The following is a 23,327-nucleotide window of genomic DNA, read 5'->3' as shown; positions in this document are numbered from 1 at the left end:
AGTAAACTCCTGATAACTTGACCCTGACATGTCACTATCAAGTCATCATGCTGTCAATATCCCAGCCACATTTATTTATGCATTTATATACATGCCTACCTCACCACACTCGATAACTCATTTACCACACTCGACAACTTACCACCAGACGCACTGTATAAATGCAACATTAAACCATGCAATTAAACAGTCAATTTGAGTCAAGCAAAACCGTTTCTGAACAGGATCAATATATTTTTAAGATATTCCTGGACAGCAGGAGTTAGTACAGGGTACGATGGTGACGGATGGAGGTGTTCAACGTAAAACTTCCTTCAAACAGGAGCTCGAGGAGACGGACTCCGAAGCAAGGCGAAGGGTTTAAATATAAATATATCCTTCCATTTGCAGTAGCGCTTTACCAGATCGTCAAAACAGCGCAAAACACATTGTGAAGTGCAGTTACTGTGTTTTGTAGGTGAAAGAAGCAGCGAAGTTACACACAACACCATCCCACAAACAGCAATGGAATGAGTGACCAATTTTATGGGGGATTGTCGGCCAGGACTCTGGGAGAGCTGTGGTCTTGCGGCGGAGCTCCGCCAGGGAGCGCTGTGGTCTTGTGGCGGAGCTCCGCCAGGGAGCGCTGGGGGCGCTGTGGTCTTGTGGCGGAGCTCCGCCGGGGAGCGCTGTGGGCTGAGGGCGCTGTGGTCTTGTGGCGGAGCTCCGCCGGGGAGCGCTGTGGGCTGAGGGCGCTGTGGTCTTGTGGCGGAGCTCCGTCGGGGAGTTGCGGTTCGCCACATCCGGTAACGGGAAATGGCGGCGTCGCCCGCAAGGAGTGCGAGCGTCCATCAGGCGGCCCGCGGGAAGAAGGACGAGTCTTTCCTCGGGAAACTGGGCGGCACGTTAGTGAGGAAGAAAAAAATCAAAGAGCGTGAGTCCGGGGAGTGTATGTGGACAGTGAGAGGGGGAGAGAGTAAAGGGTGAGAGTATGAGGGGGGAAATGTGTTGGGGGGAGGGAGTGGGGGCAAGAGGGGGAGGGGGGCAAGAGGGGGAGGGGGGGCAAGAGGGGAGGGGGGGCAAGAGGGGGAGGGGGGCAAGAGGGGGAGGGGGGGCAAGAGAGGGGGGAGTGGGGGCAAGAGAGTGAGGGGGGAGTGGGGGCAAGAGAGTGAGGGGGGGAGTGGGGGCAAGAGAGGGGGAGGGGGGAGGGTGCGAGAGAGGGAGTGGGTGCGAGGGGGGGAGAGTGCGAGGGGGGGAGGGGGTGCGAGGGGTGGAGAGTGCGAAGGGGGAGACTGCGAAGGGGGAGAGTGTGAGGGAGTGCGAGAGAGGGAGAGGGTGCGCAGGGTCAAGAGAGTGCAAGGGGGGAGAGAGTGAGGGGGAGAGTGAGGGGGAGGTGTGAGAAGAGACAGTGAGTGTCAGGGGGTTGAGAGGGGAACGGTGTAAGGAGGGTGCGGGGAATGTGAGGGGAGATCAATAAGCAGTCAGAGCACACACTCGGTGAAGATTCGTGCCCAGATTATACCCGCTCTCCAACTGGGAACTCACACACAAATTGGGGGCAACGGGGGGACTGAATCTTTTCAGTCAGTGTTTGAACCTTTACGGGAAGGTTAATCCTTGTGGAGTCCTGTAGCTCAGTGGTTAGAGCACTAACCTTGCAAGTGAGAGACCTGGTTCGAATCCTGGCGGGGTAAAACCTTGGGCAAGTTTCCTTACTCCACACGCCTGATAATAATCCCTCAAGAAAAAACAAGCAATAACATTTGGTTACTCAATCCACGACTGTTTGTGGGACATTGCTGTGCACAATTGGCTGCCGCATTTCGCCCACAAATATACAGTCAATTCACTTTACAGTTTGTTCTGTGAAGCGCTTTGAGACGTCTAGAAGGCATGAAAAGCGCTGTATTAAATGCAAGGATTATTCTTATTGTTAATGATGTACTTAGCCCTGTGTCCTGTCGAGAGAGAGGAGCTGCTTTGACTGGAATCGCCCTGGAGTTGTACGTGTAGCTTGATGATTCCCACTGAAAACGGAGATCTCTGTGTTGCTTTAAAAGGTTTCTCTTCTTCATCAACCCCGCATACTGGTTCAGTGGTAGAAGCAGCTGTTTGTGACCTGCTCCTGATTCTGACATGAAAGACGCTATAATAATAATAATCCTTGCATTTGATATAAATGCTATATAAATGCAATTTGTTGTTGTTGCTGGCAACCCTCAGTGGTGAGAGGTGAGCAGGAGCATACCAACAACCATGAACCCAGAGAGCTTTACACAGAGAAAAAGAAAGGCCACTCAGCTCATTGTGTGTGTGCGCTACTCTTTGAAAGACCAATCGATTCAGTCCCACTGACCGACCTTCATCCCTGTAAATTACTTCTCTTTAGATTCCTGTCTCGTTCCCTCTTGAAAGCTAATCCGGATCCTTCCACAACCACCAACCCCGGCAGCACATTCCACATAATAAAAACCCTGTGTGTGAAAAAAAATCGTCCCAGTCTCCCTCTTAGCTCCCTTGCTATCAGCTGGTGTCTTCCAACTCACCGACGAGTGAAAATAATTTCCCCCTATGTTAGAAACTTCCCAGCTCCAGTGAAAATAGGCACAGTTCTTCCAGTTTTATCAGGAGTTCTCTATGTGTGATACTCTTAGTATGAGTCTCTAGACTCCTGATCCCTGATTGTTCAGTGCCTCGGGACGTCATCCCGACGTGAAAGGCGGTTTACAAATGTAATTTTGTTGTTGTTGGTTGTGCAGCTCCGAGGGCCGTGCTGAGAGGATGCTCTGATTGTGCATTTGTGTAGGTGGCAGAGAAAAAGCTTGTGATACAGATTGCAGATCTGCATTGTGCAGTCTTCTGAGTGTAATGTAGATGTGTGGCAGCTTTGGAGCTATTTACGAAATACTCCAGAGGCGCGTGTCTCTACGGCTTCCTGATAAAGAGGCACTCCCATTAATTAATATTAATTACTGATAATAATCTTTGATTCAGTGTCCAAAATGTTTGTCAGAGGTGTCATCCTTTGATGGAGATATTAAGCCCAGGTACCTTCTGTGCCCTCTACAGGTTAAAGATCCCATGGTGCTATTGGAAAAGAGAAGGGAGTTTCTCTCTCCCGGTGTCCTGCCCGGCAATCCCACAGATAAAATTGGTCGCTCACTTCATGGCTGTTTCCAGTACACAAATTGGCTGCTGCATTCTCCCCCAAAATACCCATTCGCTGCACCTAACAGTGCTTTACTGAAGCGCTTTGAGGGGTTTTGATGTTGAGACACTGGATCAAATACAAGATTGATTGTCGTTGATGCAGCAAACGCGGTTATAGAAACTTGCAGTAAATGATGGTTTTAAAAGGAAAGTTGTAATTGCTACGGTCGTTCCACAATCCAGCAAAGGGCAGGAGTTTGTGTGGTGTGAGATACTTCTACTGAGGTCACCGTCGCAGCCACAAGCACTGTGCTCCAAGGCACTGTCCCCAATGTGACCTCAGGAGGAAGTGGAGAAAGAGGACAGAGGTCCTCATAATGCAGATTGTAATATTACCATCTAATACGCAAAATGAGAGCTGGTGAGAAGGTTACATTTATTAAAAAAAAATAAGATTTTCAAACAAAACAGCTTAGTGAAAGTGAAAACTAAGAGCTACCCAGGTCTGGATTTACTCAGTTTATGTGGCATTTCGTATCTTTCAAACTCCATCCCGGAGTCCCTACGACTCCCTCCCCCTCCCCTCACACCGCACCACCTCATTCAAGCTGTCTCAAGACCTACCTCTTTTATCGCACTGTCAGTCATCTTTTCCTCCTGACGTGGAAGGCCCTGTGTAAATGTAAATTTGTATTATATTGCATCCAAAATTTGGCAAATTGTTGAATTCCATCTTAACTTTGAAGATGTTTTGAAGAATTCCGCAGTGCTTAAAAGAAATTTACAGGAAACGGTCTTCAGAGCTGAGGCAGTGTGTAAGAATTTTCCAACTTCCGGATGCTCTGAAAATTTACATTAATAGATGGTCAAGGCCCAGGTGGGATTTGTTTAAACATCCCCTTGTTTTTTCGTAGAGCGAGAGATTTAACAAATTGAGATCAAGCAGACGTAAGCGTCTCGGCAGATTAATACTGTTCATGCGCACTGAGTGGAGATCAGTCGGGCAGGCTTAGCCTGTGGTTAGCTTGTGTTTGAACCTCTGACTGCTGTTGGGAAAATGAAAATGGTTAATCCTTTCGCATCAGCTCAGATCGCAGCCCCACGTTCCCCTCCGAAATGCAGTCACTACATTTTACAGTAAATCCTTCCGACGTGAAAGGTGCTGTCAAATGTAAGGATTAATGTTATTATTTTGATGAGCTTTGTATTCCATTAATTCACAACTTTCAAAGAGTTTGTGTTACTGTTCGAGCATAAAATTACCGTCACTTTATTTGACAGCAATAATTTGCATTTATACAGCGCTCTTCACTCAGGGTGGTGTCTCGAAGCGCTTATAACTGCCGGAGCTTCACACCGAGCCAGAGAGAGGGGAGGTGACCATAGGCGCGGTTGAAGAGGAAAGTCTTCAGATGTAATCTGAAGACGGGTAAAGAGGGGGTGAGGCAGAGGGATTGAGACAGGGAGTTCAAACCCAAGTGTAAGATGAGACTTGTGAAAAAGTGGAAATGCAAGTTGTTAAACATCTACTGCTACAAGTCAGGATGGGAAGTTGAAATTTTGCAAGTAGTGAATAGCCATGTTGCATTAGTTAGTTTAAATTGTGGCCTCTATATCTGCTATTCAAAAATGTTTTCAATCTTAATGCATGCATTTGATAACAGTGCCTTTCACATCGGGAGTACGCCCTGAACCACTTCACAGGATTCACTGTAAAGTGTATTAACTGAATGTGTATTTTGTTGTTTGTGAACCAGCTCGCACATTTGCCTGCATGTAAACAGTCATTACATTTGATAGCAAATCCCTTTGAAGCCCTTTGAGACATTTAAAAGGTACAGACCCTCTATCAAATGCAAAGATTAGTATTGCTCAGGTTGAAAGAAAACTTCCAAGATTGGTTTGGATCAAGAAGGCCCTTTGGCCCATTTGACCTTCCAGACTGTCCATCCTTTTAACGTCAACATCAAGCCATTTCTTAGATGAGTCTAGAATCCTTGCCTCAAGCTCCGTTCATGGTAAATACATTGAAGGGCTGAGCTACTCGATAGTAGATTATTATGCACAAATTACTGCTAATTCATTTCCTTGGCATATTTTAAGGAACAGTTGCTTCCTCTCTCCAGCGCTTGTCTTGTCATCTTGGTGGTCAATTTGTTTTGTTCTACGACAGACGAGTATTATTGTAGAAATTGTGTGTTGGGTATTTTTTTGTAGCTTGTGTTTCTGTGAGCTGTGTGGCATTAGTGCATTGCTGTATTGTCCTGTGCTCTGTGCTTGGATCTCTATACTCAGTGCTCTGTGTAGCACGGTGTGCTGTGCAGTGCCTGAGAAATTAGGATCTTTTGTCGGTTGTTTGGCTCTACCTCAGTATTCACCTGTTTTGCAACAAACCCGCTGAAGAAAAAAAACAGAGAAGTGAGTAAACCGGGAATCGGAAAGTCTAAACTTAGGAAAATAAGTCCAGTAAGCTGCTGTTCGCGTGCTTTAAGTGGAATTTAAGGAGAATTTAATTTTAAGAATTTGTGATACTAACAAAACAAAGCATGTTTCTGGCTGGCATCTCAGCAGCTTGCTGTTGTTGGAGGTGTAACCTGTGTGTTTGTAAGCTTGTTTTGGTGGGGTGGTAAAGATTTGCTGGAGTAACACCCTTTGGCCTTTGCAGTGGTCCATCTCTCCGAGATTTATTGTTGTTAATATCATGAGCAGTTGATAAGTTGTCAGGGTGGAAGTGTTTAAACTCGGCTGCCGTGCTTCCCCTCCTTGCAAGCCCCTCAGTTTTAGCTGGTTAGCAGTTATTCCAACTCACACTCTGGAGTGCCCAAGCCTTGGCTCTTGTCAAAGTGCACCTAATACTCTGTTCAACCAAAAGAAAAGGGAGTTTCTCTCTCCTGGTGTCCTGGCTAGCAATCCCCCAGATAAAATTGGTCACTCACTTCATAGCTGTTTGTGGAACGTTGCTGCGATCAAATTGTCTGCTGCATTCACCTACAGTCACTGCACTTCAGTGTATTGACGAGGTAATAAGGGACTGTATCAAATGCTGGGATTGTTATTATTAACATGTGAGCAATGGGGGGACATTATAGAGTGAGGAAAATCAGCCGATCGTGATTGCCGTCCAATAAATCTTGCTGAATAGAATGTGTGTGGGGCAAGAGAGAGGGGACTGCATAAAGACAGGATTATGAGCTGATCCTATCTTCGCTTGTCCCCCCTCCCTCCCCATTCTTGAATATTCTGTCAGGATTCAGGGTCTGGGCTGAGACGGGGAGTTTATGTGTGGCTGTGCAACTGCTGGGCAGCCAGCCAGCAAAGAGGAGAGAACTTACAATCAAACGTTTTGAACAAGTAATGTTGTGCCCACTGATGTCGCTCCTCGCGAGACATGGGATGATGAGAAGCCTTTGGTGGCCGTGCGCTATGAACAGGAAGCTGGATGTATATTGCACTCCTGGTATACAACAGGTGCAGTCCCATTGCCCCAGGTGCACGCTACCCTCCAAGGACCCAAGCTATACTGAAGAGCGTTAAACATGGGGAGGTATTTGGACTCTAATTCAGAATGTCCACAGGAGGGCGGCATATAATAATCGATAGCATGAACTACGCTCATAGGCTGTACAGGAATACTCCCAACTGGAAAGAGCAGAACTGCACTGGGGACCCTTTCAATTTAGTGTAAACTGAACTTAGCAGCAGTGCCCGATATGGGTTAGTGCGATGTGTCCTTTTACACTATACAAAATCTCTTGTCTCTAGTTCGGTTCCTGAGCCAGGCGGGTCCGAAGTACAGGGCACTGCTGATGACAGTCCAACCTGGCTTATCTGCAGCACTTGGAGTGGGGACAGGGACTCTTCCCACTCAGCTCCTGTTAACCCTGCAAACCAAAACCCTAAGGGATAAGGTGGTCCTAGCTGGACGAGCAGTGGGAAGCTTGCCAGGCAGTACTCTCACTGGCAAGCTATGCGGTTTTAGCTGGTTATACTCCAGCAGTTACTCCAATGCACACTCTGGGGTCCCCAAGCCTTGGCTGTCGCTAACCCACGCCTCATACTCTCCGGAATTAGGTAAGATGGGCGTGTCCTTCATGGGAGAGAATGTGTATTCCATTCCAGACACAGAAATTTCCGTGTGTCTGTAACGGATTTCCTCCAGAGATGGAACACCTCAATCTGATTTGAAGACTATTAAGCATGAATGGAGCCCTCATGTGTCAGACACCCAGCGGACCAAACCCCACTGACCTCACGACTCTGGGAGTTTGATGGCTCAGGGTTCTGTGCTACTTTTAAGTGCCGTAGTCAGTCAGTCTTGACAGTCAGTCAAGCTTTCACCCGTCCACCACTTGCCAAGCGATAAATCTGCCTCTGGGTCCATAATTTACCAGCTGTTTTGTGAACTGTTAGTACATTTTTAGTACCTCGTCAGGCTCTGTTGAGAGGCACCGCTGGACTCATCTTGTCCCATGTCAATGAGTAAAATTAGTCTGTCACCAGACAGTTTAACTGCAGAGTTCAGTGACCAGCTTCCTGGGGACTCTTGTCATTTATACATCGAGTTGGATTCTTCTGTACCTAATCATCTCATTGCTGTGAATGGGTCATATCGCTAACATGTACTGTTGGAATACAAAGATCAGACATTTCGCATGCACCCTGCGGGAAGGCTGGGGGGGGAGCATGGCAGTCACATGCTTTTAGCGTGGTGGGGGGTCTTTCCTCCTGACAGACATAGAGAGATTTTAACGTGTAAGTGCTATACACACCTGGAGCTCAGTCTGTTATTGAGCTCAGTGTCAGAGTGAGAGACAGCCAGTGATTGAGCTCAGTGTTAGGATGAGAGTGAGCAGAGTGTCCCGATTGTTCATGTGTGAATTCTGCAGCCATAGTGCACCAAGGGCAAAGTAGTTGAATTTAGTTGCTGTGCAATAATCTGTTTGCCCTGAGCAGCGGTGTGTGGCCACACTAACCAGTGTTATAAAGATCCAAATCACATTGAGCGAGCACCGAGTGCAGATGTAAGTGGTCTCGCTCTCCAAGCCGCTTCCAGCATGAAGATACTATATAAACACAGGTTGTTGTTGTATATGGCCATAGCTGCCCAGTTTGAAACCTCAAATTGTGATCTTGATTTGGTTCAGCTCGTGATTCAGTTCATTTAAAAATAATCCCTGCATTTGATAACACCGAGAGGTCTCAAAGTGCCTCAGACAGTTTGTTTATTAAGTGTAGTGACTGTGCATTTTGTAGGTGAAGTCAGCAGCCATTTTGCCCACAAATAGAAACATGAAATGAATGTCTAATTTTGTCAGGAGGATTGTCGGACAGGACACTGGGAGAGAGAACCTCTCTTCTCCTTTCCAATAGTCCCACAGGATCTTTAACGTCCACCTGAACAGGCAGGGACGGGGCTCCCATTGGTTTAATATCTCATCTGAAGGACTATGAACTCAAAGTCCCATAGGGCAGAAAATTTGTGAAAAGTGTTTTGAAATTTCCCTGCACGGTCAACATAGGATTAAGTGGATCTGGATTGAGCAGTATGAGTAGACTAGAGTTGGTTTTATTTTTAGTTTGCCAAAGAACAGTTGTAAGTAACAGAGTCTCCCCTGAGATCGAGAGCGTTTAATTTTACCACAGCCCGTAAAAGAAATCCTCGTCAGTGACACGCTTATATTTAATTTTAAAAGCACTTTATATTTAACACATGAACTTGATTTGTTGGGATTTTGCCACATAGAATGCACATTCCTGTTTATATATTTCAGTGTTCCCACACACGTGTGAAAAAGCGCCATATAAATGCAAATTGTTGTGCTCTCCTGCTTATTAGGGTGAACCCTGTGAAGTGCTTTGAGACGTCCTCCAGGCGTAAAAGGCGCTATGCCAACTTAAGACCATTAAGGATTATGGTTATCCTTTTATTAATTCATTCACAGTGGTTGAAATCACTTCAGAGTCATTTAGAATGTAATATCCCGACTGAATCATATAGGACATCAGGAACAAACAGGGACAATAATATCGAATTAGTGTATTAGTTCTTGGCAGATCTTTTGCTCCCAAAACTCCACCCTTTTGCCATAACCCTCGCATTCCAAAATATCTGTTTATCACTCTTTTAAACTACGGCAGTGTCAGCTCAGTCACTTGCACTCTTGCCTCTTGAGGCAGAAGTTTGTGGGTTCGAGCCCCACATCAGTGACTTTGAGATCACAGTTTAAGCTGATGCTCCAGTGCAGTGCTGGGGGAGTACTGCATTGTTGGAGGTGCCTTCCTTCGGATGAGGTGTTAAACCTAGGTCCCGTCTGTGTCTGTTCATTCAGATAGATGTTAAAGATCCCGCAGCACTATTGGAAAAGTGAAATGAGCTTCTCTCCCTCGGGGTCCTGGCTGACAATCCCCCAGATAAAACTGGTCATTCACTCCGTGATGGTTCTGCCCAGTTCACTGCTGATCGGGGTTCAGACAGAAGAAGCTTCACCAACAGGAAGCTGAGAGACTACTCGCTCTCTCTCCCCCTGTTCTCTCTGCCCTGTCACCGTGATGGACACGACATATGTGGTTCCTGCTTGAAATATCCCAAGCTTTTCCCAGCTGCACCTCACTCCTCACTCGCCCCCACAGCTGACAGGGCGCAGGGCAGAACCGGGACACTGGGCTGAGTTAATGAGGAGATGGCAGGGCTCTTGTGTGGAGGGAAGAAGAACAGGAAAAGCGAAGGTAACAGCTGTCATGATTTCGGCTGTGCTTTGAGCCTGTTTGTGTAATACTGAACTGAAGACTGCTTTACTAAACGGGTGGAATTAAACCATGACACGACTTGTTCTATACAAGCAGCAGAACTGGAGCTACAATCTATTTAACACTGTAATAATTTATAATTTCAAGCCTGAAATCGTTTTCTTGAAGTTAAACTCCTCACAAAGACTTAACCTACTCCCATGCCGATCAGACAAACTTTAAATTGCTTTCATTCTTGAGCTGTGAATCTTTTTTTACTTTTGACTTGTGTACCAGCCTGGCTCAGTCGGTGGCACTCTCGTCTCTGAGTCAGCAGATTGTGGGTTCAAGCCCCACGTCGGGACTTGGAACTCATATGGTCTAAGTTGACACTCAAATGCAGTATCGGGCATGTGCTAATAATAAGACATTAATTAAATTGGTCATTCACTTCATGGCTGATTGAGGAACGTTGCTGTGCATAAATTGTCTGATGTGTTCTGTCACAAAACACACAGTCACTACTGTGAATCCTGTGAAACGCTTGGTATGTTCTTCCAACATGAAAAGCGCTGTATCAAAATATGGCTGCTTGTGGGTCTGCTTCACACTATTGTTTGCAGGATTTTGCCCACAAAATACATAGTGTATTCACTTTACAGTAACAACAACAACAACTTGGATTCCTATAGTGCCCTCCACGCTGGACGGCGTCTCAGAGGGCTTCATAGTAACGGATTCCGGGGCCGAGGCAGGGGGAGGAAGGTGACCAAAGGCGCGGTCGAAAAGAAAGATCTTCAGCCGAGACTGAAAATAGAAAGAGGGGGCGAGGCGAAGGGAGTGAGGAAGGGAGTTCCAGAGCCTCGGGGCCTAGTGGCTGAAAGGCATGGCTGCCAAGGGTGAAGCGGAGGATTCAGGGGACAAGGAGGAGGCCAGACACAGTGGAATGAAGGCAACGGGCACTGTTTTGAGGAGAGAGGAGGTCAGAGAGGTAGGGGGTGCAGAGGAGTGGAGGGATTTGAAGACAAGGGTGAGGATCTTGAAGGCGATCCTCTCTGGGACAGGCAGCCAGTGCAGTCTGGCAAGGACTCGGGTAATCGGGGAGCGGAGTTTGGTGCGGGACATCCTATGAAGCATTTTTCGCGACGACATGATAAGGTGCTATATCAAATGCAGATATTATTGTTGTTGACTTGAGCCCTTCTGATGGCTTGTGTCCACCGAAACACATGTGGTGTGATTAAACCATGCAGACACAGATTTATATTTGTCCAGAGTTAAATAAATATTCTTGGCATCTGACATAGCGCCTTATCACGTGGTTGAAGGTCTCGTAGGACTTCAGAGATCATACTGTAGAGGCCATTGACCCTGTGTTTTATGTGAACACGGCAGCCAATTTGCACAGCAGCATTCCACAAACAACCATGAAGTGAGGGATTAATTTTATCTGGGTGATTGTCGACCAGACAGCGGGAGAAAGAAATTCCCTTCTTTTCGAACAGTGGGATCTTTAAATTCCATCCCAGGTGGGATCTCAGTTTAACATGTCAACTGAAGTATTCTGACAGTGCAGCGCTCCACGCAACACTTCACCGGAGCATCAGCCTAACATCAATGTCCTGACGTGAGCTCATTAACTTTTGACTCAAGAAAGACTTCGACCATCTGAGACAGATATCTAAAGAGAAGTCATTTACAGGTTGTGTGTGGGTGGCGTAGGCAGGTTAGTGGGGCTGATCGATTTTTCAAAGAGCAGCACAGGCACGACGGGATGAATGGCATCTCTCTCTGTAAAGTTCTGTCTGGTGCGTTTTCAATAACTATTAGAGATGGTTGAAGCATAAAGTTAAGAGAGGGCTGCCAACATGTACAGAACGGATACAAACTACCTCGCGCGGCGTCATCCCCCCTGGCCCCTTTAGAAGAGAGCAGGTGGTTTGGCAGTTCCCCCCCCCCCCCCCCTCAAAATTTCCTGGCCGAAGCTGAAGCTGTTTTTGACATTGGTGGAACCTCCGAGACACAGTGAAAGAGCTTTGTTTTACGCAGAATTCTGATCCTCTACTTTCTTCCTCTCAGTGAGCGATCTGCAAGAGGAAGGTAAAAATGCCATCAACGCCCCCATGTCCCCAACGTCAAGAGAAGTTCACCCAGAGGACACCATGCTCGGTACGTGCCGCCTGCTATAACCTGTGTATCAGGCTTCCTCCATTCTCCCCTCTGCAGCAAAGGTCACTTCATATGCCCTGACATCAGCATGAAATGTCTATCACACGAAGAAACTTTGCTGTCGTTGGCCTGGCTCAGTTGGTAGAGCTCTTGCCTCTGGGTCAGAAGATTGTGGGTTTACACCCCACCTTGGGAGTTTGCTCCCAGTCCAGGTTGACACTGAGCAACAAGCCTGTGGGTTCGCTTGCAACACTGTTGGGTTGTGGCCTGTCAGCACTCATTGCCAAGACTCACGCATGGCCAATGGTAACTGGGTGGATACGGGAGGGAAACCGGCAATCATGGAACTGCACCCCAGAGAGGCCAGGCCAGGGGCAGAGAGGAGGTCAAACCAGGGGCAAAGAGACATATATTGTATTATTTGGGAGTAAATGAGAAAAAATACTTGGGAACACTAAATTAGAAAAAAAATACAACCTCTCTGACCGTGCCTGACCAGTACTGCTCAGATTCTCTCTCTTTGTGAAGCGCTGTGAGACAGTCTGTGTGAAAGGCACTATGTAAGTGTTGCTGTTGGAAGTTGAGTACCTTCCTTTGTGAATGCCTGTTCCTGTTCTCTCCCGCGCTGGCTTCCAGAGGAGAATGAAGAACGCACGATGATTGATCCCTCATCCAAGGAAGAGGCCAAATTCAAAGAGCTTGTGAAGGTAAATGTAATACAATGAACAGTACCCAGTGAGGCTGGAGCACTGCATCTCATTCATCCCCGTTCATTACCATTTTTCAACATCAAAGTTTGAGGTGAAACCAGATGGAAATGTACCGTGAGTCCAGAGTAAACCTGCATTAACAGAGAATACACTTTCTGCTTTAAAAAACCCTAAAATCAATGGAATACAGGAGCAGGAGGAGGCCATTCAGTCCATCCATCCTGTTCCCCCAGTTCATTGGATTTTACCAGATTTTATAATCCTAGCTCCCCCACGTTTTCGCCACACCCCTTAATACCTCTACTACCAAAATCTCTTTTTTTTAAACATTTCTTTCTGGGCTGTTCCACATCCTCACAACCTGCTGTGTGAGGAAACGCTTCCTGACCTTAGCTCTAACCATCCTGGCTCTGAATTTAAAGCTCTTTCCCTTGCAATGATCCGTCTTCCAAAAGGAAGAGTTGTCCATTGTCTAACTTGCCATTCCCTTTCATTCCAGGCAATTCCCAGTATTTAAACTTGGCTTTCTGCCTTTTCTCAGTCCCTATTATTCCCCTGTGCGTCTGGATTTCTTCCTGTGTTGCCACGCTGACTGACCGACTGACTTATGGGAGTTGCTTTTGTTGTGCAGGTTCTCATTGACTGGATCAATGACGTGCTTGTGGAGGAGAGAATCATTGTCAAGACTCTGGAAGATGATCTCTATGACGGGCAGGTTCTGCAGAAGCTGCTGGGTAGGCATCAGGTGCTTTGTGAGCAGCAGAAGTTGCTAGCACTAAGGATAGTGTGGAGCGATCAGCAGCGCTGCAATGCACTAGAGATCCCACTATTCTGCTGAATGATTGTCAGTGATGCCAATAACAGGACCGAAAGAAATTCATTCTGACCTCCCCCTCCCACCTTCTTCTAGGCTGGGGAGAGCACTGCTTTTCAGAAGCACCATCTTCAGATGAGACATTAAATCGAGGTCCTGTCTGTGTCTATTAAGTGGATGTTAAAGATCCTGTGGCACTATTGGAAAAGAGAAGGCAGTTTCTCTCTCCCAGTGGCTCACGATCCACCATTTAAAATTGGTCATTTACTTCATGGCTGTTGTGGAATATTGCTGTGCACAATTTGGCTGCTACTTTCGGGCACAAATGCACAGGCACTGCACGTTACAGTGAACCTGAAGTGCTCGCAACGTGAAAGGTGATTTATCAAATGTAAATTTATAATATTCTCTCTTTCTCCATTCTCTCTGTTCAGAGAAACTCTCAAATCATAAGCTGAATGTGGCTGAAGTGACGCAGTCAGAAATTGGACAGAAGCAGAAGCTCCACACAGTGTTGGAGTATGTGAACACTCTGCTTCGCCCTCAAGGCTGGGCTATTAAATGGAGTGTGGATTGTAAGTGCCAGCCTGCCATCTGTTTTCACTCTGTACACTGAGTGCTTTTCCTCCAGCTTTACAATTAAATGTAATGCGGTGAATCGTTTTGAGACATTTCGATGATAAGGCATGATATCAAATGCAAGGATTATCTTAATTCACCCAAGATTAATGTGATCAGTGACAGAGTGATGAGTGACGGTAGCTAAAGACTAATAAAATAAACCTATGTAAAGACCTATGGAGTTCCTCGCTTTGTTTCAGAAGGTGTGGGTTCAAGCCGGACATCGTGACTTTAACTGACATAGTCTATGCTGACACTCAGTTGCAGTGTTGGGGGGAGCGTTGCATTGTCGGAGGCACCGTCCTTCAGCTGAGACGTTAAACCGATGGCCTGTTTGCCTATTCAGGTGGACGTTTAAGATCCCATGGCGTTATCCTAAATGAGAAGGGAGTTTCTCTTGATATTCTGGCCAACAATCCCCAAATAAAAAATTGGCCATTTTATAGCTGTTTGTGGGACGTTGCTGTGGGCAAATTATAATAATAATCCTTGCATTTGATATAGCGCTTTTCACGTCGGGAGGACGTCCCAAAGCGCTTCACAGAATATACTGTAAAGTGAATTGACTGTATATTTGTGGGCGAACGCGGCAGCCAATTGCGCACAGCAATGTCCCACAAACAGTCGTAGATTGAAAATGACCAATTTATTATTGTTTTGGGTTTTTTGGAGGGATTATTATTAGGCGTGTGGAGTAAGGAAACTTGCCCAAGGTTTCGCCCTGCCTGGAATTGAACTCAGGTCTCTCGCTTGCAAAGCGAGTGCTCTAACCACTGAGCTACAGGACTCCACAGAATTGGCTGGATGTTCGCCTACAAATGCAGTAACTCCACTTCTCAGTAAAATCCTGTGAAGCGCTTTCAGACGACCTCCTGACGGAGGCTAATTATTAGAATTAGTGAGGCTAATTATTAGAAACCCAGTCATGTGCTGATTGCAGTTGCAACCTGGAAGCTGCGGTTGAGAATGACTTACTCTTGTTTTGCAGTGATCCATGGCAAAAACATGGTGGCCATCCTTCACCTCCTGGTAGCCCTGGCAATGCACTTCCGATCCCGTGTGAGGCTTCCGGAACACGTGTCAGTGCAGGTGCTGGTCGTGCGGGTAAGCCTTTCTCCAAATACCTCGTCTCGAACTCCAACCCTAAATCTCTGCAGCTTGCCATTCCCTCCCCACCAGCCCAGCACAAAGGAGATCTCCCACACACCGCACACACAGACACACACTGACTAAAGTCTACGAATGCCATTGTATAAAGTTGGGCATCTGTCTGGGAGCCCCGGCCATTTGAAACCACAGGTTATATCCAAGATTCCAGGCCCCTTCAGCTCCATCCCTATTGTAGGATATAACACAAGGGGGTTGTCCAGGCCCTAGAGGTGGGGCTGTTTTTTTTGTTGGATGTTTGTCTCTCAGCCTTTTCTTGTCTAACTTTCAGAAACGGGAAGGGATGCTCCATACGTCTCACATTACAGAGGAGCTCACCAGCACAACAGAGTAAGTTACCATTCAGTGTCATACCTCCTCCTCCACCACCCAACACCACTACCAATCCCTGCATTGTTTCCCCAACCCCCACCCCATAATAAAATGTAAGGACTGGATTTTTCAGACAAATTCCTAACCTCACTAGCACTGACTAAACAGCAAATATTATATTACAATAAAAAGTTGATTGAAAGCATAGAGAGAGGGGGGTGAGGCAGAGAGGCTCTGGGATGGAGTTTGAGAGATCGAGGGGAATGGCAGAAAGCCCGACTGCCGATGGTGGGGCAGGCAGGGCGGGGAGCAGGATTTAGGCCAGTGCCTGCCGAGTGGAGGGAGCAGTAGGGTTTGAAGAGGTCACGGAGGGTAGGTTGGGGTTGAGACCACAGAGGGATTTGAATGTGAGAATGAGGATCTTCAATTTGATGGGACATCCAGTGGTGCCAGGCGAATTGGGGTTGATAGGCTCGTGGAGCCTGGTGCGGGAGATGACGTGACCTGCAGCCTGTGGAGCAGCAAACAGAGCATTAGTATATTAAAGCCTGGACACACTGAGTTGATGTATTGTCAGTGCACCTGTGCTCTATAATCCCTAACTGGCATGCTACGTTCTGCTTTGCAGGTTGATGATGGGGAGGTTTGGTGAGTAAACTGTTCCTGTGGCGTCTTTCACGAAGGTTGAATGTGTTGGGTTCCATCTGTTGTTTGATTGATTCCCAGCCCCACGGCGATTGCATTCCTTTTGCCACCTGCACCTGCAGATTGCTCTAGAGAGGCCGCTGATCAGAAGCCAGAGAGACCTTGGCTGCAGCATCCTGTCCCACCCTCCACCGCCCCTCTTCCCCACTCTCTAGTGAGGTGTCAATCCCTCCCTCTCCCCCCAGTTGGGTTGAGTGTCTGCCCCATTGTCGGACGGGGCTTCCCAACCCCTGCGCTAACTGTTCGGCAGGGCTTCCCCTCTATCCCCCACCCCACTGTCAAGATGGGTGACCTAATCTAGGTAATGAAACTAAACTGATACAGGCTGAGATGTCCCTGCCCCCAGCATCCACATTGCTCATCATTATGATTGCGTCCTACCCATCTGAGTCATGCCAATAAGCCATAAGCTGGGCTGTCATCAGCAGTGCTCTGAAGTCTTGTGGACCCATCTGGTTCAGGAACCGGACAAGAGACCATCACAGAGGGTGGACTTGATTCTGACATTCCGTTGCCAAACATCACCTTGGAGAAAACTCGGCCCCAACGAGATCCCACTTACCTCCCCCCCCACTCCACTCCCCAAAGTACAGTCATTAATTGGTCATAAATAAAGGGTGAATAATGGCGTCCAGTTCAGCTTTCGTGTCTCCATCCAGCCCAACCTCACGGTGCAGCTTTTTGCTTCCAACACAGAGCAGATTCACGAGTCAGAGTTTACCTGCAAAGTGATGTGAATGGGATGTTGACTCTGGTTTATTGCAGAACGAGATGCGTTTGATACACTGTTCGACCATGCGCCTGACAAACTCAGCGTTGTGAAGAAGGTAATTATTCATTCTTCCTTTGTAATCCCAAAGTATTTTACTGAGACAAATATTTACAGTAGCACAGGGAACACTGAACTGCCACAGATCAATGTTTCAAGATGCACCAAGACAGTACAGCAAGAGGACACAGGTTTAGAGTGGTAAAGGACTATTTCAAGATAGACACAGGAAGTTTTTCTTTACCCGGAGGGTAATTAACGACTGGAACAGGTTGCCAGGAAGGGTGGTTAAGGCCAGGACATTGGGACTCATTAAAAAGCTACTTGATGCTGTGAAGGGAGGGGGTGGGGGGTGTTCTGGAGGGATGAGATCAGATGGGCCAAAGGGCCTTCTTCATCTGAACCTGCTTTGTGATCTTGTATCACGTGGAATGAGAAGGTGTTTCTGACTTTTTTAATGGAAACACGGAGCTGCCACATTGTTGATTATCATTCCTGTGGAATCAGGAAAACTTCTTTCCGCTGTAACAGTGACTTCCTCTGGACTTTTACAGCTTCCCCTTTCAGTGATCATATCACGTCAGCACTTTCAATTCTCTGTATTGTGCCATCCCTCCAAAAAACAAAAACAATAATAAATTGGTCATTTTCAATCTACAACTGTTTGTGGGACATTGCTATGCGCAATTGGCTGCCGCGTTCGCCCACAAATATGCAGTCAATTCCCTCTACAGTATGTTCTGTGAAGCGCTTTGGGACGTCCTCCCGACGTGAAAAGCGCTATATCAAATGCAAGGATTATTATTATTATTATAGAAACAGCCCATGAGGAAAACAGGAAGAGGAACAGGAATGTTGCCTTTGGTTTATTGCAGCCCATCAAGTCTGTTAGATGTTGGCAATATCTTACTCCCAATACCTGACTTTTTCACCCCTTTATTCTCTATTCCCCCAGTCTCTGTCTCTCTCATAGACATTCCTTTTGATTCTGTCCAGTGGAAGTAACTTATTGATGTTAACCTGATCAAACCCTCTTATAGCTTTCTGGGGCAGAGGATTCCACATCCTTCCTGACCTCCATTCGAACCGTCCTGGCTCTTGAGTTAAAGGCTCTGTCCCTTGTAATGACATCACCTCTTAAGATCCGCTGGCCTCAGGACTATAACCCCAGTCCTAACAGTTTCATAGCTAACCCCCTAAAAGGCAGCATCAGTGAGTCTAGGTTTGATAAAGTTGGAATGTTCCATTGTCTCTCTGGGGAGGCGGGGATGCGGGCAAGACGAGGTTGTCTGAAGTGAATTAATTCTCCAATCGTCTTCCTGAGAGTTGAGAAGCTTGTTCATGTTACGAAAACATTTCCCCCACAGTCGCTCATCACATTTGTGAACAAACATCTAAACAAGCTGAACTTGGAGGTGACTGAGCTGGAGACGCAGGTAACGAGCTCTTTCACTCTCTTTTCTGCTTGGACAGTGCGCGGCAGGATTGAGTGAAGTACAGCTGGCTATATATCTCCCTGATGTCATTGCTAGAGTCAAGGATTTTTCCCATGTTTACTAAAGCAAAGTTTCCCTGCGAATCTTTCCATTGCCTACTCTATCCTTCTTCACCACTTCTCTGCTCCATCTCCATCGATTTACTCTTTCATTTTCCATTCGTGCCTATCCTAGCATCGTACACTCCACTCCCACTACTCAACCCCTTGGCTTCACCACTCTGCCCTTCTGCAGGTCCCTCCTCCCTTATGCTCCACCATCAGTGTCCATGCTTTCAGCCACTATGCCCCGAAACTCTGAAACTCTCTGACACTGAAGTCCCTCCGCTTCATCCCTCCCTCTCCACCATTAAACCCCATCTTAAGACCTTTGTCCCCATGGTTTGGGTCCCTCTTGCGCCCTCCTTCCTCATCTTCCTCTCACCCATCCCAGCTCGGTCTCCAGTCGGTTGTGTGAAGCACTTTGAGCCTTGCTCCCGCGGTGAAAGGCACTGTGAGTGTAAACGTGTTTGAAGAGCAGTGAGTGAATGGGGCAGCTGGCTCATGTCTGAGCGTAACTGGTGCTGTCAGTTTGCAGATGGTGTGTACCTTGTGCTGCTTATGGGGCTTCTGGAAAATTACTTTGTTCCTCTGCACAACTTCTACCTCACACCGGAAAGCTTTGACCAGAAGGTTCGTGCTGGCCTGTTCCTCACTCAGAATGGCCAAGGGGACTCGGAGGCCGGGAGGAGAGGACGTGGGTTGGGGGGGAGACAACGTGGGTTGGGAGGTTGACGGGAAGCGAGGAGAGACGCAGAAGCCGAGTGGGGTGGGTGGGGGAGTTTGAAGAAGCGGAAGCCGGGAAGGGTGCTAAATGGAGAAATGGAGATGCATGGAGTTGGGGGCATGGTAGCATGGTTCAGTGAAATGAATGAAATTAAATGAGCAGTTGTTTTTTGCAGGTCCACAACGTGTCACTGGCTTTCGAGCTGATGCAGGACGGGGGCCTCAAAAAGCCTAAAGCTCGGCCGGAGGGTGAGTGTGAGGTGCGAGAGCACCAGCTGGTTACAGCCTGAGCGAACTCCCGTACATTGCAGCTCCACCCGCCCCCACATTGTACACTGCAGCTCTCTGTATCTGTACCCTTGACCTCACTGTACATTGCACTTCTCTATCTGAGCCATGTGAATCCCGCTCCTCTCAGTGTGCCAGCACTGTTCCCTCGCTCTCATGGTTTATTCCATTTGCTGCCATGTGGAGTTTGCTGAGTCAGTGACACCCCTCTCTTTTTCTCTCTCGCTGTTTCTCCCCCTCTCTCTCGCTCTCTCTCTCTCATTCTCTCTCCATCCCCCCCCCCTTTCTCTCTTGCAGACGTGGTGAGCCTGGATCTGAAGTCCACACTGCGAGTCCTGTACAACCTGTTCACCAAATACAAGAATGTGGAGTAACGGTGCTCGCAGTCGCCGAGGGCCAGCACTGCAGGGGAATCCTTGCTGCTCACCGGGCCCGTTTGGGGTTGGGGGGGGGCGGTTAAGATGTGAGACTGTCGTTGGAATCAGCGAGTGCTATGCTATTTCCTACCCATTGGGGGACATGGATTCCCTTTGTATCAGGGTAATATTCATATATTTGCCAAACTTTTCCAGCAAACCACACACAGTCACTCCCACTTTATAGTAAATCCTGTGAAGAGTTTGAGACATCTAGATGATGTGATAAGGTGCTGTATTAAATGCAAGATTATTATTATTAGCTTCCTGGTAAAGCTTTGACTGGCAGCAGCATGGCCCATGTCAATCAGCAGACGTGCCAATGGCTCATGCACTTGCCTTGTTCCATTTTTGTTGTTGCCTGCCCTGTCAGCTACCTCTTCATTTGGGTGAGGGTAGAGCGCTTTTATGTTTTGTTGTTAACCTTTAGGGGCGTAAGGAGCCTTCCCCAGCTCTGTGTTGGGCAGCAAGAGTAGGCTTTAACTGTCTCTGAATGTCTGATTCACACAGCCAGAGATTGCAGTCAGAGAGGGACACCTTGTGACAGAACTGTGGTGCTACGAGAGTTAAATATTCATTACATGCCCTGTCAGTGTTTGATGCTTATCAACCTCACTAGTCCCCAAAGGGTTAAGGGCAAACTGCAGCCAATTGATCTGCTGGGTGATTGGCCCCATCTCCTTAGTGGCTGTCACCAACCGGATTAACCTGCCCTACTTTAAGCCCGAGGTTGAATCTGTTTCACTTCCTTTCCCGATACTCCAGCGTTGTTCACTCTGACAATGGGGCCGCACTGCACCTGTGAGCAGCCACTGAGGTTATGGCGCTGGTAAACTCATTCCTCTCCCCTCGGCTGTCAGAGTCTGCCACTGGCTTCCTCACACCACCCAGCTTGGCGTGATTTCCCTCGTCCCCTAAGTATTCCACATCACACTGTCACCACCTGTCATCATCAGACCGTAAGGTACTAACTTTGATCAGCTTTAGTTTTGATTGACTCCTCACTCACCTGTGGTAATCTCACCTCTACAGTTAGAACGATAACAGCTGTTTCCGAATGTTAATGTGTTATCAGCCACAGTGCCTGTCTGAAGCCGCTGCACGAGCAGGCTAGTTTACTTGAAATGTTTTGTTTAAAGCCTATATTTGAATGGTATATTCTTCCTTCACGATGTTTACAGCAGTATCGTCACTGGAGTGTTTAACACACACATATACTTGATATACTTGAAGTATCTGCATTGATCTGCACACCTGCCTTTTAGCAAACTGTGAACGCCTAATAGCGAACCCCGTGATGTGGTTTGTGTGGATTTATTTATCTTCCTGTCTGTGGATGCTTGTCTGAGTGAGGTACAGTAGTTTCTGGCTGCTCACCAGCAATTGCCCACTGTAGTGTTGAGCCTCACCAGAGACTCCTGTTGTGCAGACAAACCTGCGCAAAACCTATGGTGTGTGAGAAGGTTGATTGATTGGTCACCATTCATAACATGGGTTGTGAATGGGTCGTCGGGTACAGTCAAGTCCTGCACAAGACTTGACTATACCCGACCAGTGAGGCACTCGTTCACTACATGCTCAAACACTGGGATTCATTATGCCCGGGCCTTTGGTTTGGGTTTGGCTTTCCTGTACAATGTGACTGGTTATCAGATTGAGTGGCCAGTATACACTGGATGAGTAATCAGGTTGGCTGGTTATAGATGGATGGATTGATTGGGATGTCTGGTTGAATATAGTACTACATAAATTGATACTGTGCCACTTAACATTCACTCCGTGTACCTGTACACAGATGTAACAGAAATCAGCGAGACACACAGATTAAACACTGCACCAGAGAGAACAGCAAGGCTCTAGGGAATATTACACTGGTAACTGAAGTGACTGATCGCCTTGTCAGGCTAGCAGGATCAGTAACTGTTTTCTCATTGGGTGAGTGCTCTGAGTGAAGTTGATGAGGGTATTTTTTAACAAGCTGAGAACAGGATCACACTCAACGGAGCTTACAGTATTGTAGAAAAGGCCAGACTGTCCATGTTGAGCTGTGTTCTGAAGGTGGGAGTCATCCGCTGTGAATCCACCCAGTGAATTTTGCGTGACTGGAGGCTCCCACAGGCAGTGTAAGAATGGGCACCCCTGAGAGAGTGATGCCCTTCAATTCACAGAAACTAAACAGAAAGCCAAAAAAGCTTCTATCCTGCTTCACAGAATCTCGCCATTTAGAGCAAAGGCATGAGTTACTCACCTGCAAAATCTTTTCAGTACCATGCTCATCACTGGAGCAACACAGCAAATATCACCGATGTCTGAACTTTGTGATCAACGATTGTCTCATGTTCTGGTATCACAACTTTCTTCCTTCCTGGCCTTTGACCAGGATGGTTCAATGGACGCTTGATATCAGTAGCCTCTGTACGTTAGAGCCCAATGGTGTTAATAGGAATTACATTTCCTTCAAGTGTTAAATTCATGTTTCCAATGTACTTACTGTAAGTTGTCTCCAATGTGGAGCGTTGATTGTGGACTGGACTGTGTGTTTTTGGGATTGGGGGAATCAGTAGAAAAGGACCCCCACTCAGGCCTTTCTTTGTATGTGCATGGTACTGTCAGCTGCCGTTTGACATTTACTAACTATTTATTTTAATAAATGTCCACTGGTGACCAGATTCAAGCATCTTTGTCTGAGTATCTCAACCTGACTGGTGCTCACAGGTCGGCCTGATCCTTCACCTTTGAGTCTGGGTCAGGAACTTGCAGGTTTGAGTCCACTCCGATGCATCCTTTGCCATGTTAATAGATGCTATCCTTCAAAGGAGGCGCTCAACCATAACCTGCGTTCTGTAGCCAGTCAGGAAGTGTTTGCTCACGCAGGTTGAGAAGTTGTATATTGCTCTTCCCAGGAAGGTGTAGCACAGAATTGGAAGGATTTTCTATGAGAGAGTCATAGACTGGGGGGATTAAAGAATTAAGACGTATTGTGGAAGGTTTGGACGTTAAGAGTAGGACATTGCCAGCATCTAATAAACCGGTGGAACAGACTGGATGGGCTGAATGGTCTCCCCATGTTCCCGTTTTCCTCATGAGCTGTTTCTCAATAAACTTCAGTGTGGTACAATACAGAGAATTGAAAGTGCTGACGTGATACAATTACTGAAAGGGGAAAATCACTGTTACAGAGGAAAGAAGCACCCACAGTCTGTGATTGGAAAGCCCAAAGTACAGTATGAATTCTCAAAGG

At 47.1% G+C, this 23,327-nt stretch overlaps 1 protein-coding gene across 4 annotated transcripts; it reads left to right on the top strand.

The window, feature by feature from the left end:
- The first annotated feature begins 695 nt into the window (after positions 1-695).
- Positions 696-22,755, top strand: parvb (parvin, beta). Of its 4 annotated transcripts, none has more exons than XM_007894612.2 (13): positions 696-913; positions 11,935-12,024; positions 12,661-12,731; positions 13,366-13,468; positions 13,983-14,123; positions 15,158-15,273; positions 15,608-15,666; positions 16,277-16,296; positions 17,119-17,180; positions 18,490-18,558; positions 19,188-19,289; positions 19,559-19,631; positions 19,968-22,755. In XM_007894612.2, the coding sequence occupies exons 1-13, from the start codon at positions 796-798 to the stop codon at positions 20,042-20,044; spliced, it is 1,101 nt and encodes a 366-aa protein (XP_007892803.1). In that variant the 5' UTR covers positions 696-795; the 3' UTR covers positions 20,045-22,755. The 4 variants fall into 4 exon arrangements, with proteins under 4 accessions (XP_007892803.1, XP_007892805.1, XP_007892807.1 ...); XM_007894616.2 differs by lacking the exon at positions 696-913 and adding an exon at positions 5,279-5,547; XM_007894613.2 differs by lacking the exon at positions 696-913 and adding an exon at positions 9,744-9,855.
- The last annotated feature ends 572 nt before the right edge of the window (positions 22,756-23,327 follow it).

This window comes from Callorhinchus milii, unplaced genomic scaffold (genome assembly GCF_018977255.1).
Source record: "Callorhinchus milii isolate IMCB2004 unplaced genomic scaffold, IMCB_Cmil_1.0 Scaffold5, whole genome shotgun sequence".
In the NCBI taxonomy this organism is placed as follows: Eukaryota; Metazoa; Chordata; class Chondrichthyes; order Chimaeriformes; family Callorhinchidae; genus Callorhinchus; species Callorhinchus milii.
This window is presented reverse-complemented; position numbering and strand designations above follow the sequence as displayed.

Excerpts from the sequence above, each read along its gene's own strand:
- parvb (XM_007894612.2), top strand. The coding sequence starts at position 796 with ATGGCGGCGTCGCCCGCAAGGAGTGCGAGCGTCCATCAGGCGGCCCGC. Across the intron at positions 13,469-13,982 it reads GGTTCTGCAGAAGCTGCTGG|AGAAACTCTCAAATCATAAG; the intron begins GTAGGCATCAGG and ends CTCTCTGTTCAG. Across the intron at positions 14,124-15,157 it reads TATTAAATGGAGTGTGGATT|TGATCCATGGCAAAAACATG; the intron begins GTAAGTGCCAGC and ends CTTGTTTTGCAG.